General features: G+C 31.2%; 1 protein-coding gene across 1 annotated transcript in view; it reads left to right on the top strand.

Annotated features, from left to right (window-relative positions):
* Positions 1-19039, top strand: part of KCNH7 (potassium voltage-gated channel subfamily H member 7) — a 399182-nt gene that overhangs the window by 332880 nt on the left and 47263 nt on the right. The window contains exons 7-8 of the mRNA XM_039855541.1: positions 2052-2477; positions 11799-12198. Of these exons, the coding sequence (XP_039711475.1) occupies positions 2052-2477; positions 11799-12198 (826 nt within the window). The remainder of the gene's footprint in view (positions 1-2051; positions 2478-11798; positions 12199-19039) is intronic.

Genomic DNA, 19039 nt, shown 5'->3' with positions numbered 1-19039 from the left:
ATTCTTGCCTTTAAAAATGACTTTTTTTTTTTGTCCTGTTTGAATAACTATATACCTTTTTTTAATAAGAGAAATTTGTGAGTTCAGAGATTTGGGAGATCTGAGCAGCTCAAAAATTTTAGTCGTCTTGTTACAGTATACTGTGTGCATAAGAAACAGGAAAGAAAGTCCATATTTTAGATGACTTTGAGAGCCAAAATAAGGTTTTGGAGTTTACTTTCTACATTCCGAGTAGTCCCTAGGTTTTGAGAAAGGGACATTACACAATGACATCTCAAAACATGACCCATTCTTTGGAGACCAAAATATCATACACTAGCTATCTGTACTAAGAATAACAGGATCAGAGTTCTATCAGTCTGCACTTTCAATTAATATATTATACAAACATTATTCTTATTTAGATTTTGGAAATCAGATATAGCTAAAGCTATAGATGTAGATATAAATCTTGGATTCTGAGGATTGTTAGTATTTCATAAACAATGAAATCACTTTATTTTCTATTTCTCTTTTATTAATAATTAATTGCCGTTTTTCAGAAAAGCTTAAAATAAAGCACTATTTTCTCCATATACTGGCAGTTCAAATTTACTCTGGTCTGAAAAACTGGTTGGGTTCTTTATTACTTTTTTCAAAGCTAGTTAAGTCAGTTTAGCTGTTATCTAAAAAGAGCTATGCCCATTTTAATTAAACTCTTTTGTTATATTTAAACGTCACATAGTACCTCATTTGGATTTGTTATTTAACTTCTCAAGTTCTTGTTAAACTAGGAATGGTAACTTATATGTAGGGGAAAATAGGTATGAGATATGACAATGAAAATAAAAAAGTGAACTCTGCCTAAGATAGTTCATTGTTATAATCAAGTTAAAACCTACATGGGTAGAATCACCAAGAACACAGAAATAACACTCTTTGACTAACTAACCAATGGGAAAATTTCTGAGAGTCATGCCGCAAAAACTGATGATAGATTAGCTGTATTTAAAAGAATTTGGTCGAAGAAAACTTAGTGAAATTAACTTAGAAATAGGGCCATCGTGCATATGTGGCATATTCAGAATATAAGGTAACAACCCACCACCTTCTTTAAAAATGCCTTTTCTTTAAAACCTGTATATTAAGGCTAATTACATTTCCTGGGTAGCTAGATAATCAATTTGCTTTGAACTTTGCTCAACAAAACTTGGTTTAAAATCACACATGTATCTAACGAATTTATCTCATAAATTTATCTAATGAGTAGGATCACAATTCGAGTTTAACTCTCATTTTTTTCAGATAAACTAAGACTCTGGAAGATGAACTATTTTAGTCTACCCAATGCCTTATTAAGTAGAATAAGTCTTAAGAGTTTAAGTACTCTTTGGTGGCTAAAAACCTTGCAACATTTCCAGATTAATATTCTGAACATCTCCTAGCACCGTTCTCTCTTCAGGATTCATTAAATGGGATAAAAGAGTTCATGTAAAAGCATATTTATATCAGAACATAAAATATTCTCTCTACCTTTTAGGAAAAGACTACTTTATGTTTATTTTAATCTCATGTGCCTTTTTTAAAATGTTAAAAACAGATTGCAGGTGGGAAGATTTTAATAAATATTTGAATTAGTTGGGTTTAATTTATCGTTTTAATTCTAAATTAAATATATGCAAATTAAATATATATAAATTAAATATGACCATGGATCCAAACTGATTTCATAATTTTTCTAAAAACAGCTGTGTTTTTTTGAGTAGTACTATGTTCCAAAGGAACTAGTAACCATTATTTGCTATCTCAGTGACAATATGTATTATTTTTCACTGAAAATCATATTTATCAAGAAACACTAATGAGGTTTTCTGGAGTCAAATATACTCATGGGGGCTTATGTGGGTTTCTTCAAATGTATGTATTTTTCATAATACTTCACAATTAGTGAATTCAATTAAGTGAATCCTTTCTAACAGATTTTGTTGTATAACTATCTTAATGTTTTTATAGGTTTGGGGATTTAATAATGACATTTTTATATAGTGTATGATTTTCTTTTCTACATTCAGGTTCTCTCTTTAGGAGCAGATGTCCTGCCAGAATATAAACTGCAGACGCCACGCATCAACAAGTTTACAATATTGCACTACAGTCCTTTCAAAGCAGTCTGGGATTGGCTTATTTTACTGTTGGTCATATACACTGCTATATTCACTCCCTACTCTGCCGCCTTTCTCCTCAATGACAGAGAAGAACAGAAAAGAAGAGAATGTGGCTATTCTTGTAGCCCTTTGAATGTAGTAGACTTGATTGTGGATATTATGTTTATTATAGATATTCTAATAAACTTCAGAACAACATATGTAAATCAAAATGAGGAAGTGGTAAGTGATCCTGCCAAAATAGCAATACACTACTTCAAAGGCTGGTTCCTGATTGACATGGTTGCAGCAATTCCTTTTGACTTGCTAATTTTTGGATCTGGTTCTGATGAGGTAAGAGCTGCTTAAGAATCTTATTTTCTAAAATATTGCAATTTTAAAAGTGACTTTATTTAAACCACAAAAAAAAAAAAAGCAGTTGCTTTACAAACTTTGTATATCTCACAGATGAAATTCATGTTTAGTTGGAAATGTTATAAAATGAAATGAAACCATTTGCCATTGCAAATAATTCACAATTCTTTGTATTTTTGCTAAGAGATTCCAAAGACTACTTGTTCTTTAACCAAAAATTAAACTTTGAGAAAATTCTTCTATAGCACATTCCCAGGATAAAAAATCACTACATATTAACTTTGTGCATATAAAACTGTCAAAGATGAAGGTGCTTCTTTCTTAATTCAAAATTGTGGTTTGAAACAACAGGAACTTGTTTTATGTTCAAATTATGTGGAAGAGGCATCTTCTGAAATGTTTTGTTCAAAACTATTTCTCTTAAATAACATCTAGGTTATAAAAAAGTTATTGTGTTCCAATTATCTTATAAAGCTGGAGACTTTAAGAAAATCTGACAGAGATATGTAAAGTGCATTTTCTTGATAGAGAGTAACTTTAATCAGATTCTCAGAGTTCTTTGATCCAAAAGAAATTAAGTTCTCCTAAAGTCTCCTCCCTTTAATTACCACTAATTTTTATTGTAAATAAGTTTCCTAAATTCTAGTTGTTTTTTTTTTTGGTTTTTTTACACTTACAGCATCTGGTCTTCCTAGGTGTTCTCCCATCGGAGTATTAACCAGGCCTGACCCTGCTTAGCTTCCGAGATCAGTCGATATCAGACGTGTTCAGGGTAGCATGACCATAGACTCTCGAATTCTATAATGGAAAAATTTACAGAAGGTGTGAAAGTAGGTCTAAGGGAGTTAGTTGAGAAAGATAACTTCGATATGCGGAATTTTAACAATTAAATATCTTTTTTACCCCTCTGAGCCCCTCGGCATCTTTTTTTTTCCCCAAGAAGAGAGTGGATATCAAAAATCTCCTCTGCAGATGGTAGCTTCCTGACCTATTCAGGCCTCCATACAAGAGAATCCTCCTCTGTCAAGCAGGCTTAGAAGTAAATGCTTTCATACAGAATGCACCCTTTAAACTGTGGTTCAGTTAAGAGCAGGACAATGGAACATTCTTTCTGGATTCTGCAAACCTTAGACAAAATCTCAAGCTCGACTCTCCTCATTTATAAGGATGATGATATTACTTCACCTCCTAAGTTTTGTTTTGTTTTGTTTTGTTCTGTTTTGTTTTAATTTGAGACCCTAAGAGGTAATAAATGTGAAACTCTTATGGGGGTGGGGGGGACTTCAACTGCTGTTAAACTAGTTAACTTTTAATGTTAGATACTCCTAACTTTTTAACTAAAAATAAGAAAGTGAAATACTTCTTTATCTATATTTATCTCTATGAGTTTCTTAAAATGGATAATCCATGTAATTACACCAAATAAGTACTTATTAATAAACAATAAAGTAAAACCTCACTCTTTCAAAATATAAAATATGTACACTGAGTTAAATTTCAGTTTAGTAAAATGAAAGAATGGTTAAACAAATAAATAGACAAATAAGATTGTTAGAGAAAGTTGATCAATTGATGATATTTAATCAATAACAAACCAGAGCATATTTGAATATGCTGATTATAACCATTAAGGTAGAACTTCTAGGATGCAGTACTTAATTAGTTTAATATCAGTTACTATATCATTTGAAATAATAAAATTTACTAAAAATACGTAATTCAGAAAAATCACTGTTTCAACCGGGCCTCGTAAGGAGCTGAAATGAGAAAATTTGTGATTCACATTGGTAAAGGTTGAAATAGTCTTGGGAAAAATGGTGTTGGATTACTTTTCTCATGTAGCATTAAGGAAAACGTGAAGTTTGCCTGTGAGAAAACAGTGCCAGTCCTCCACTTCTATATGATTTCATGGATTTCCCAGGTTCCCAAAGCCACTCCTCACTCTTTTAAGATGTAATATGATATGTGAAGGATTCTGGCTTTGCAGTCAGACAGACTTGGCTTTGATTCTCCTCTATGCCACTTACTTGCTGTATTTTGGCAAGATATTTAACTTGTTTATGACTTTATTTCGTTTCTGTAAACTGGTGATAAGTAAATTCTTTTAACTTTTAAAACAGAATAGGCATGTAGTCATTGTTTGCCAAAGGTTACTTCTCTTCTTCTTTCTGGATTCTTTCTGGACTTTCAGATGAAAGTCCCTTTTTCTTAATATAGTCCTCCTTTAAAAACTTACATGTTACCATATTAATCATGACCAATATCTGCCAACAATTTAGTCAGGGTAGAAGCAAGGGACCCACTTTTGAGCTTTTAAGCTTTTGCTACAATGTAGGAGGGACAAACAACAACGGTTTGGACTATATGGTGGCAAGAGAAGTGAGTAGTAGATACATTTAGAATATATTAGAGGAGAAAGTGTTGATGGATTAAATATTGTTCGAGGAGAAAGAGAAAAGCAGAATTAACGATGCTTCAAAGATATTATTGTTTTCTTTCTTCTTGTTTGAAACATTTGGGCAGGGCAGGGCAGATTGTCACACATTTATCCAGGTGAGAATAACCTGGAAAGAAGAAGATGCATTTTAGGGGAGAAATTTTGTTTGGACCATGTTAAGTTTTAGGTGCTTATTAGCCATTCCAGTACAGATAGCAGATAGGGCACCACATGAACTAGAAAGATATATATGTGAGTATAAGAAAAAGAAATGAAATGCATTAAATTAAAAATTAGATATGATCATGCCCTGCTTTGTTTGGATCAGTGCTTCTAAGCAGGACCGTGCACCAATTTCCGTGTGGAAATTATAAAACAATTTGGAGATTTATATTCAGTAGGTCGAAAGTAAAGCCTTGAAACTCAAATTTTTTAAAGTTGCAGGAATGATTCTACTGTTTAGATATACCAGATTCAGTGGTCTTACCTGGGACAAAGGAGAAGTCCAGGAGAAAGCTTTCATATGCTCAAAAGTGAATATTCCTACACAATAAGTATATAAATAAATAAATGAAGGAGTGGTTTTCAACTAAATGTAAGATCGGTCATGATTTCTTAATTGCTTAATTTTAACTGAGTTATTAATTTTTTTCTAGGCATCATAGCATCATGGATGACCTTAGAGAAATTGTGTCAATGTCAATTAAATATTAATGTCTTCCTTGACAATTTCCCTAAATTGTAAGCTACCATAACATTTTAATTTTATTTACATTCAACCCTGGGGAAGAAAAACTATTCAAATTTTGGAAATTATTTTACCTATAAAACATATATGTTAACAATGCTGAGGATAGCTTGGCATATACATTTTTACTAAAGCAGCTATATGAGCAGAATTGCTCATATTTTCAAAATAATCATTTAAAAATTTTAGTCTAAAATACAAATCACCTGTGAATAACTAAAGGCTCTTCTATAATGTTAAAAAACATGTTGAAGAAAATGAATACCGGCAATAACTGGCCTTGCCTATGTCATTATCTTCCTGATGTTAATGTCATCCAGATAGACTAAGAAAAAGATTCTTTATATATTTCTTAATTTTTGCATCATCAAACAGCATGTCATCCATAACAAATTATCTTCATATCATTGATGCAAAGGAACAATACTGGCTTAGTCTCCAGGAAGTCAACTTTTCATTATCCGCCTCAAATTTTCCTATAGTTTACTTATGTGTGGCAAATCTTACTTTCAGAGATATAAACAGTTAGAATCTAGAGCATTCTGTTTAGTTAAATGCTTCATTAACCTCTTCCACCCCTGAAAATTGGTATTCTTTAATTACTTGCTTTGTTGACCTCTCTTCTTTCACACTTACCCGTTATTTTTCATGAATCATGAATGCAGGTAAGACCTTTTAAACCTAAATAAATACAGTGCTCTTTGAGGGAAAGTTTTAATAGGAAAGAGGAGTTTCTGCTCACATCGATGTTTACTTCATTAGTCTGATTGATGAATCATGAAATGGATACAAAGAAAAACAGCAGGCACTCGTGTAAAAACTTTGATCATCTTGTCAGCATTCTCTCTGAACCTGATCTCTACAATAGTTGTCATTAGTTTGTTACAAGTGAATTTCTAAAACATCAGACATACTCATGTTCAAATTTAAATAACAAAGCATATTTTGAAGACCTGATTGTGAATATGTGTCTACACATTAACTGTGTCTCTCTTTAGCTATTTCTTGGGAGTTATGGCAGAGGTTTGCATTGGCTTATATTTGAGGCTATTGGTCATGCCTCCAAAAATTTGTGGAACATCAAGTAAGAGATAAGAACATTCCATCAAAAAAAATTATTTTGCATTGTCGATCATTTAGTCATCATTTATACGTGATCTATTGACTAGAATTTTCTGGAGATGGCATAAAGTACAGTTTTTGGTTAAATACTTCTCAAAATAAGTCAAATTCCTATCTTAAAAATATAACATCCATAATCATTTATTTACTGTAACATTTGCATACTACTATTTAGAATCATTTGATGACAAGTTTTCCATGTTACTGTAAGAAAGAGAAAGTGAGTTCACATTGCAGCAAAATAGAATATTAATTATAAAACAAAATAAAAATAAAAGTGTCTCAACAGTATAGTTTAATACTGGGGTGACGTTTCCCAGGGAAGCTGTGCATTCTTCTTCTCTTTAAAAGCCACAGTCAGTAGAGGAAATTGTGAGGTTTGGTATAAATAAAGAAAAAATAAGCTAGGTGATCTCCCCCACCACTGTTTTTTACACACTCAAAATGTAGATCTTTGATTGTATTAGTGAATGTGTCCTTAGAAATATTGAAATAGTATGACTTAAACAAAAGACTAGAAACTAGTTTTAATATTGAGTTTTATTGGTAAATAATTCATTGAATGGTGTATCCATGTACCAGAGCATAGAGTCAATTGAGATGAAATATAAACCAAAACATTAGTGTGAAGTTATGAAAACTATTAGTCACTAAATGATCTCATTTGCCCTCTTATACCCCAAATATTTCCTGACAAACAAGACATAATGATGGATTAAGTAGAAAATTTCAGTGACAATTTACTTTATCAACCTGTAGATGAAGCCAAAGATCGCATACTTACATTTCCTCTTTTATAAAAGAATAATTCTATCTACTTACAGTAGGCAAAGATTTTAGAGAGTAAACCTCTGAAATAAAGTATTTTAAATGTGAGAGTCTTGAGAATGCTTACTATAAAGTAGAATTATTTTTCAAAATTATTTTGGAAAATTCTTGAGCATAAGATTTTCTCTTACTGATGAGGCTTTCTCAACTTAAACTTAGCAACATTTATTTTTGAGTAGTGAGTTGTTTAATGCTGGTAAGAAAACATCTCTTCAATTTTCAGGTCTTGAAAATGAATTTCACTTGTATTAGGAAAGACTATTGCTTGATCTACTGTAAAATGTCTAGTAAAAAAAATCACATAATCTTCTTGTGTCTGGGTTTGTTACCTAATGTAGTTGCAAAGATGCAATTGTTTTAGAGTATAGATATAGCTTTTAAGTAAAATTTAGTTGAGAAAGTCATAGTATAGAAAATTAACTTCTACCTCAGTATAATAAAGTATCTAGGGCTTTCATAAACTATGGATGTGCATAAGTTTTTAAAATATTGAAACTGGATTAGAATTTATCAGCCACCCAGAAATTTGAATAAGTCAATTTCCAGGAGGAGTCATTTTATATTTTTAAAAATATGAAAAAATCCATTGAAAATAAAAGTCTAAATAAGTACACTTTCTTTACTGTGGTATTCAGGCAGAAAGAGTTTTAAATATCATTCGATCACAGTTAAGAAGTTGAGTTATGAGATGACATAGATATCGATGAGGTGGAGACTTGACTTAGAGTTTATTGTGTCCCCTTTGCTATGGTTCATGGGCAGGGTAACAAAACAAAGTACCTTGCTTAAATCCACTGTAAAATGGTTCACCTCTTTCTATATCTTATTTATTATCACGATGTGTTTGTCTTTCATAATAATAGCATTTACCTCTAGTGAGCTTTTATGCTTTTTGAATCTCTACCAAAAGTAACAATAAATAGACAACATTTTTTATAATATCAGGGAAAAGCTGAGGAATAATATCTGAGAAAATTCTCTACATCTACTGTTTTTAAAATTATCGTGATGGGTTTAAAAAAATGAAAAGCCCCCAAAAAATAGATTTCCATAATATGTCTGGATAGTACATGAAATTAGATATGATGCAAGATAATAACACACTCTGAAAACATTTTATTTAGCCAAATTCTGATGTCGGTACAATTATATTATTAGAAAATTATTGGTGTCATTTTTCACTTGCAGAAAATACAGATAGTTCATTGAACTAAACAATGGGAACTAAATAGTCTCCAACAAATCAGCAAGAAGAGACTGATTATTCTTTAATCTGCTTTCTCTGAGATTTTGGTGCAACCATTTCTCTATGTTGTGCCATCATTTCTCTGTGTCGTGCAACCTGGTTCAAAACACCTTTAATCTTTAAAGAGATATTTAAATTAGAAAAAGAAGAGTTATTGCAATCCTAAGTGTCATCTACAAGATGTGCTGTACACAACTGTACCTGAGAAAGAATGTTCAGATGTGTTAGCAGCAACTCGATAACAATAGAAATAAGGCCAAGTCATTTGTCATATTGTCAAACTAGTACACATAGTTATGCTTGGGTACATGGCTTTGACTGTTAAAGTCAGCATTCACTCGTGTTTATGGAATTAGGTTGAGACTTCATTATGTGCCACATTTTTAAGCTTTCATTTTCTTTGTCTAGAAAAGATGTCACTTGTGTGTTATAAGGTATATTTATTTATCTGCTTAGAGAACTTACTGTCATCTAGGTTTTATCTCATTTTAATATAATTCTGGATGGAACATCAGAAGTTTCTGTGGAAAGAGGGCAAAAAGGAGGTGGGTGGCATACACAGTAGATTTGATTCTTTTTCCTATCATAAATCATTTTAACTCTACCATCTTTGTAGCCATAAGAGTCATTAGTATTTATTATCACAACATGTCATAAAAACAGCTCATTTGTTTTGAAGCATCATACTTTATTAACCAAATACCTAGAGAATTTTAATTATATTTCATTTATTTTGAGATTCAGAAAGAAGTTTTGTTCCAAGGACAAGAAATTTTGAGTAATAATCCTCAAATATTTCTGATTTATCAACACGAGGAAATAGGCAACAGGGCTGGAATGAAAAATAAACACACAAACTTAAGCTGTGAAGTGTAGAAATGGTGATGTTTTGAACCAGGGTGATTCCTATTACCAAAGTATGAGCAGTCAGTGCATCCAGATGAAGTTTTTATCTTTAAAATTTCTGCCATTTCCTGTGGAGGCTGCAAGGCCAATGCTGAAAAACCTCTATTTGTGATTCCAGATATCTAGGTAATGCATTTGGAAAGTGTGTAAGTTCTATCAACCCATTTCACAATATAAAGTTTCTACTTACTGATGGAAATAAAAATGTATGATATATTGAAATAAAAACATGAAGAGCTACCATTTATTAGGTATTATCTACACCCTTGTCAGATAAGCCTTATTATGCCCATTTACCTTGAAAATTGATGCTTAGAGATTAAATAAGTAATTTATCCTAGGTGACACACTGGTATAGAAGCAGAACTCAAGCATAAGTTTGTCTGTTCTAAAGTCCTGGAATATAACTGCTAAGCTAAAATATTGAGAATACAAATCGTAGCAAGTTGACTTTTCTCCCAGGGAACCACCTAATGCTAAGTGAAACTCTCTGTTTGTTCATGGAGAAGAGATACACTTTTAAATTTGTGAAAGCAAAAAAATATATTTTCTTTTCTGCACCCTGAAAAATAAGAACCTAGAATTGAAAATAGAGACGTCTCACCTCTCCATACATTCCAAAATAAGCAAAGAATGGAGTCCAGTTATGATAAGCACACCTCAACTACACAAACCCTCTCACCTTGAGAGGGTTCCTATAACAACTGAATTAAAGAATTCAGGAGAGACTCAGGACTCTCCCCTTCCCTTGTGACTATTATAACCAAGGGGAAAAGATGTAATACTTACTGTAGCATTTTAATGAAAATGTTTTTCTTGATATTCAGTGCTCTTTTTCCACCATGTCAATATAAATAGATATAGGGTGATAGTTATGCCATGAATTGTTTCTTTAATTAAAATATAAGTGTTTTTAACCCACTTGGATGCACTTTGTGAAATAAACACCAGCAATGAACAGATAAAATGACTCAATAATTGATTGGTAAACACCATGTAACTATGGAATAATTATATGCCCTGTGAATTATGTAGTACTTATAGTTGACATTATTTAGAAAACCTAAGAAATGAACTTGTAATTTGTACTTCTCAGATTTCCAGTCCAAACAACCAGTTAAGTATTCTGTTATTATATAGAAGTGTCCTATCGTTAGATACCTGGTCAATAATAATCATGTAATTAGTTGCACATATCATACCCCAAAACAAAATACATAATATCATTGGGATAGCAAGAAACAATTTATCAATTTAACACATTTTGGAAGAAAACAATGCATTTAAGTATAGTGCCTAATGCATACATGCAATCATCCAATAAGTTTCGCAGTTATCTGCTTAATTGGCTCCTTCTCATTATGCAACTCTTTCTCAACTCTAAGGTCAGCTCCTCAGGAAGGCCTTCCTTGATCTTTATTTCTAAAGTGATGCCCATTTTAACCCATGTCGCCGATCATCCTCTATCATATCACTTTGTTTTGTTATTATCATGGCACTTCTCAAGTCTAAAATGATCTTATTATTTATTTTAAAAGTATTTATCTCTTCCCATAAACAATGGACCTTGTTTCTCTTCATTAGATAAAACACTTCGTCTACTGCTAAGTAACCGTCTCTATTAGAATGTGACCATGTATGTTTGTGCAACACTCTAATCCTAGTGTGTGGCACTTGCTAGGCACACCAGTAACACACTGGAATGTTTGTTAGTGAATGAGTGACTTACTGAGTACCCATGATGTACAAGGCACTAGGTGAGAGCATAAAACAAGATAGACAGATTCTTTGTCTCATGGGTCTTTCATGCCAAGGTACCAAATTAATATAATGCAAACTTTCAAAGTATTTTCCAAAGCAGAAGTCAAATTAAAAAAAAAAAAATGCTTAATTCAAAAATACAGTTATCCTCATTGCTACTACATTGTTTTAACCTGTTTCTGCCTACTTAGTTTCACAGGAACATACCCTGAATTGTTTACTATTTCTGACCATGAGCATTTACCTCCACAGACAACGACATTAATTGGTCTTCTGAAGACAGCTCGACTCCTACGTCTTGTGCGAGTGGCTCGGAAACTTGATCGATATTCAGAGTATGGTGCTGCTGTGCTAATGCTCTTAATGTGCATATTTGCCCTGATTGCTCACTGGCTGGCTTGCATTTGGTATGCAATTGGGAATGTAGAAAGGCCCTACCTGACCGACAAAATCGGATGGTTGGATTCCTTAGGACAACAAATTGGAAAACGTTACAATGACAGTGACTCAAGTTCTGGACCATCCATTAAAGACAAATACGTCACAGCACTTTATTTTACCTTCAGCAGTTTAACCAGTGTAGGATTTGGGAATGTGTCCCCTAACACCAATTCGGAGAAAATCTTTTCAATTTGTGTCATGTTGATTGGCTGTAAGTAGATTTCTCTTTTGCTATTTATTAGGGTAAAATAATATCACAAAATTGATATCTCCAGAACATTTAGGGTGAGGCAAAGAAAAAATTATAGAAAATTTTAGAAATAATGGTATTACATATTTGGGTATCATAGTCTATCAAACTTGATTCCCTCTGTGAAGGGTTAACACCAAAGATTTTCCAGACCTCAGGAAACCATGAGCATAAAACTGGAGTGGCATGAGTGTTGGGATTCTGGAATTGAGACTTGCAGTTCATTTTTTTACTGCTATAAAAATATATCTGTAATTTATTGCAAGTAGTTATTTTCTATTTCGCTCTGAGGCCAGATTAGAATGGGATGGCTTAGCTTACATTATATTACTAGATGTACTAGAAAAATAGATGGAAATATATGTACATATAATGTAAGTTAATCTTTTATATCTGTTTATATATTACATATGTGTGTAAATAATATACACATGTGTGATATATAATATACACCTGTGTAATATGCACACATATGTAATATATAAGTATGTATATATATATTTATCAATCATTGACTACAATTTTTTTTCTCTGTAACTCTATGCCAGGCCTAAGTGACTGACTTTTACCTTACAATTAGGTAATGTAGTGAGTTTGACTTATAAGGTGCATTCTTTGGAATAGGAAAATATCTATATTAAACCAAAGATGTTTTAATGTTAATATTTTATTTTTTTTGATCACGCTATGGAACCACTAAAGATAACTTTGCAGAGCATCATCCTTAAATTGTCTACAAATTTAAAAATAGATCCAGAGAGTTGATTTTTAAATATAAAATTAACATATTGACTAATGAAATGTGTTTAAATAAGCTTTATTTATGAAAACTTAAATAGATTCACAAATTTATTGTCCACTTTATTTGGTTTACTTTTAATATATATGTTTACTTTTAATATATATGTCTTAATGTTTTTATTTTAGTAACATTTGTATAGGCAAATAACATTATAGTGAAATAACTCAATATAGTCTACAAAATCAGGCTCAATCTTGGCTATAAACACAGAAGTAAAATGGCATCCAGAAGGAAATGGAAGTGGGGCCTACTGGAAAAAAATAGAAAAATCCCCTCCAGAGAGACTGAATCTCTCAGAGCAAAGACAGTCCCAACCAGTCTTGATTACAACTCTTAGTAAATACTTTTAGTGGCTTTTGACTTTAGTGCCACAGGAAGCAAACAAAGAAAAGAAAAGAAAAAGTTTGTTTTTTATTACTTAAACACCTATGTAGAAAACAATATATAAACTTGGTTTTTTCTGTTTTTTTTTTTTTACATTTTTAAGCATCTTAAAACTTAGAATTTATAAGAATTTTTAAAATGCACTAAAGTTTAACTTGTTCACCATTTAGGAATCTTTACCACTTGTGAGAATTAAGTGAAATATATAGCATTGTTTATCATGTGAATTATTAAGTTAAAGAAAACTCAGCTTTTTACTTGCTCTACACCTAAACTCTAATTCCTAAAACGAGATTATAGGCAGTTTTCATTCTTATTTCTTTTTTCTTTCTTTTTGCATTCTTTCCTCCTTTCTTTCTTTACTTTTTTTTTAATGTGGCACTAGAGTATTTCTCTTGATTCTTTAAGAATCCTGTAGATGAATTTTATATTTTAAGAAAAAAAAATCCCTCTAGTCAATTAGGTAGATAGATTAAGTGATATCCACATTCTACATAACATCTTTTATTTGAATAACAAACTTGGTTGTACAAACCTTAATCAAAATGGGATTATGTAAAGCTTAATGTCACACAGGAAAATTTATAAATATCCCTGAAGAACTCTATTATGACTTGTTATGCCAAGAATAAAGAAAAGGTAAAATTATGATTGGAAAGTTAAGAATAATAATAATGCCACTGATATTTGCTTAGCCATTTGATTCATATAGCTGTATCTACATATTATATTTCCATGTAGATCCTACTATATTAGCAGAGATTTGGTTTTCTTTGTTTGGCTATATTTGCACACTAAATACATACTCCTCAGATCTATGAGTGACCTGATTTCAAGCTAAAAATAAAATACAATATCCAAACATATAATGTAAAATATTGTATAGGTACTAATATTCGTTATTGTTTTTATAGTCTAGTCTATATCAGATTGGACTAGCTTATCATCCCTGAGCTTTTTAAAATCTAATCTTCATTCTAAAAGAAAAACTTGACGTCTACTTATAGAGAACAAAACAATCAACTAAGCAATATAATTTAAGCAAACTAAAAATTAAACATTGAAAACTATTATTTAACTAAATGCAAATATGTCATATAGCTATAGATACATTTTAAAAACTATTTGCAAAGACAGTTACCAGTTATACTTCTGAATGTGTAGAGAGAACAGTGACAGATAATTCATTTTAAAAGTATACATAAATCTAGATGAAAAATGAAAGTTTAAGCAACCATTAAATAGTTGTAAATATAAGTGATGCTCATATACTTATATCTATGTATTCTAATATATAAGCGTATATCTTTATTCAACTACTATAAATAAAACATAGACATTTAATTTTAAAAACACACAAGCCAGTAAGACAAGTGTATTTCATCTCTGACCTACTTGACAAATACCTTGAGAGAATTTCTTCTTTTTATAACATGTAAAAAAAAAAGTTACTAGATTTCTGCTTCTAGCCATGATGGAGTAACTAGAACCTTACCATATCCTTATAATTTTTTTTTTAAATAACAGAAAGCTAAACAAAAGATATAGGTCAACTGTTTTCAGACATTGGAAATCAAATAGTAAGGGAGTTTGATCCCCGAGAGAAGAAAAACAAACAAGATGGTCCTTGTGGTGTGTTTCTGCACCACAGTGAAAGGAGAAGCAACCTAATCAGATGACTGTGGTATCACTGAGCTTAAAAAACAAGATCACAGGTCATGGAGGTAGAGGTGCTATAAGTGGCAAGACAATCAGACAACAGGATGCTATGGGAAAGAAAAGCTTCAGAAAATTGTATAGGTAGTCCCTTGAGTCTACAGGTGACTACTAAGTCACAAATGCATGAGGTAATACTCAAGTCTTGGCAAATAAATACCAGAAGTACTGTAAGCTGAATAAGATTCAGATTCTTGCCAGTACAGTGGAAAGCCCTCACTGCACACTGGTATTCAACAGCATGCTCGAAAAAGTATTATCATAGTACTAAGGTTAGTCTAGCCCTAATAAAGCCTAAAAACAAGCCGCAAAAGGAGCAACTGATCTATGGTTCACTTAACTGTCTGCAAGAACAAATGCAACTTATCTAAAGGAAGACAAAAAATATAAAGCAATGAACAATGTTAAATTTATTATGTTTATCATCCATTAAAAGATTAACAGATATGTTAAACAAGAAAACATAACCTTTGAGCAAGAGAAAAAAAATTTTTAACCTACAGCTGAATTTAACAGAGATGATGGAAATAGCAGACAATACCAAGCACTTGAGCAAATATGTGTAAGGACTTCCAGAAAAATGGGGTAGAGAAGAAAAAAAAAATTTTTTTAAGAAATGGCTGAAATTTTTCTAAAATTGATAAAAACTATAAACCACAAATCCAAGAAGTTCAGTAAATCTCAAACAGGTTAAACACACACACACATGCACGCACGCACACACACACACACACACACACGCCAAGGTACATTTTAATCAAAATACTGAAAATTAACAATAAAGGGGAAAAAAATCTTAAAAGCAATTAGAAAGGGAAAAAACACACAATGTACAAAGGAAAAACATCAGGTTGATAGCAGATTTCTTATTAGAAGCAATGCAAGCGAGAAAACAATAAAATTAAATCTTTAAAATGTTAAAAGAAAAAGAAAATCTGTCAACATAGAAATTTCTGCTTAATTAAACTATCCTCAAAAGTAATAAATAAAATCTGACATAATTCATTATGAGAAGACTATAAGAAATTATGAAGTTCTTCAAGTAAAAGGAAAATTATACCAAGTGAAAATTTGAGTTTATGAAAAGGCATGAAAAAAACTAGGAATGTTAAATATGTGGGTAAACTTAAAAGATTTTTCTTCATTTTTAAACGTCTTCAAAAATAATTATTTAAAGCAAAAATAGTGATACTAAATTTGTAGGTTTTATAATATATAGAGAAGTAAAAATCTAACAATGATAGCACAAAAAATGGAAACAAGACATTGAAATATATTGTAAAATTTCTACATTATACATGAAATGGTATTACATTATTTAAGGTTGAGAGTAATAAGTTAAAATGCATATTGTAAATAGTACAACACAGCTAATGAGCCAATAAGGAAGACAGAAATGGAATAATAAAAAATAATAAATCCAAAAGATAGCAGGAAATAAGAAAAAGGGGGAATGTAGAAAACAAGTATCAAGATGGTAGATTTAAACCCAACCATGTTAATAATTACCTTAAATTTAAGTAATCTAAACTCATTGAACTGCAGAAGTTGTTGGATCGTATTTTTTTTTAAAGGCTCAACCATATGCTGTCTAAAGGAAACATTTATAATATAAATACATAGGTAAAATAAAAAGATGGAAAACGTTGTACATACAAATACCAATCATGAGAAAAATCTAAGGAGCAGTATTGATTTCAAACTAGACTTCAGGACAAGAATTATTACCAGAGATAAATTAAACACCACAGTACTAAATGTGTATGCCCTATTAGAGCTTTAAATTAAATTAAGCAAAACCTGACAGAACCTAAAGGACAAATAGTCAAATTTACAAGACAAACTCACAGTTATACTTAGCAGTTACAACACTCTTCTCTCGATATTTAATAAAATAAGTAGACAGAAAATCAGTAAAGATATAAAAGACTTGAACGATACTATCAATTAACTTGGCATATTGGCTATTATAGAATACCAGCAGAATACACATTCTTTTCTAGCATATGTGGAACAGTCACCAAGACAGACTATGCTAGACTATAAAACAAGTACCAACCAGATCAAATTTGTACCCAAAAAGAAATCTTAATAAGTTTAAAAATATTAAATCATACACAGGATATCTTTGAACACAAGACAAACCAGAAATTAGTAAAAAAAAAAAAAAAAAAAATTAAAGAACAAGCTATAGAACAGATATTTGGAAATCCCCAAATATTTGGAAATTAATTAACACATTCCAAGTGACATGATTCAAAAAAAAATCACATTAAAAGTTAGAAAATAGTTTTAACTGAATGAAAATGAAAATAAAATGTATCAAACTTTGTAAGAGGTAACTGAAGCAGTATTCAGTGAAATTTATAGCTTTAAGTGTTTTTATTAAAAAAGCAAGCTCAAAATTCAAAGATCTGAGCTTCTGTCTTATGAAACTAGTAAAACAGGCAAATTAAACCTAATATAAATAGTAAGAAAGAAATAACAATATTAAAATATAACGAATGCAAACAATAGAGAAAATTAATGGGAGTAAGTCCTGGCTCTTTTAAGATTAATAAAATTGATAAATCGCCAATTACATGAAGAGAGGTCATATTTTACCTATGTCTTGTATGAAATAAAAGATATTTCTACAAATTCTAAAGACATTAAAAGGCTAAGATAAAATTAGGAATTATTTTATAATGAATATGATCATTTAGATGAAATGAACAAATTCTTTGAATGATAGGAATTACTAAAACCGAAACAAAGAAAACAATCCTGAGCCACAAAATAAAATTCATAAATTGGATTGTACCAAAATTAATAGCTTCAACTTTTCAAAGGACATTATTAAAAAACGGGCAAATGATAGGCTAGAAAAACATATTTTCAATACTTAGGTATAAATAAAGGACTTTTTACAGAGTATATAAAGAATGTTTACAACTCCACAATAAGGCAACTCAATTTAAAAATGAGCAAAATATTTAAACACATTTCACAAAAGAATACATATGAATAGCCAATAAGTACATGAAACACTGTTATTATTCATCAGAGAAACACAAACTAAAACCCTAGTGAGATGTTATACACCTGATACAATGATTCAAATAAAAAACTGATAATATCAAATGTTGGAAAGGTTGTGGAACAACTGATGTTTTTATTTGTTTGTTTTTTGTTATTGTTTACTGTGAGTCTATTTATGACATTTTTGAAATGAAAAAAATTGGAGAAATAGAAAATAAATTAGTAGATGTCATGGATTAGAGACAAGGGAAGGAGGCTGAAGGAAGGTGGATATGGTTACAGAGAGTAACGTAGGAGATGCTTGTGATGATGGAACTCTTTAGTATTTTAACTGTGGCAGTGGGTACATGAAACTACATATGCAGTAAAATTACATAGAATTAAGTATACACACACACGAGAGTACAACAAGAAAATAGGAAATCTGAATGAGATGTGTAGACTGATGTCAATATCCTGATATTGTACTATGGTTCTGCAAGATGTTACCATTGGAGAAAACTTGAGTAAGGACACAAGGGATCTCTCTATTATTTCTTATAACTGTATGTGAATCCACAGTCGTCTCAAACTAAACAGTTTAATTAAAAAAAAAAAAAAATGAAGCAGGATTCAGAGCCAGGTGGTCAGAATTCATCTTGACAGTGTTCTGGAAAGTCGATGCTACTAAACTGTGTTAGAATTGAGACACCATTCTGTTTCATCACTCTGATATTGCATTCAGAGGTCATGTTGCCTACAGAGCACGAAGAAATCTGGAAGTATGAGCACAGCACCCCACAGCTAGAAATGGCACAGTGGGGTGGATTTTGGTGGTCCTTCTTATATTCTTATATATTGCTTGTAAGAGTATAAAATGACACATCAGTTTTGGGAAAT

The sequence above is a fragment of the Pteropus medius genome, unplaced genomic scaffold (assembly GCF_902729225.1).
Source record: "Pteropus medius unplaced genomic scaffold, Ma_sr-lr_union100, whole genome shotgun sequence".
Taxonomy (NCBI): Eukaryota; Metazoa; Chordata; class Mammalia; order Chiroptera; family Pteropodidae; genus Pteropus; species Pteropus medius.
Note: the sequence above shows the minus strand (reverse complement) of the source record. Positions and strands in the feature narration are given on the sequence as shown.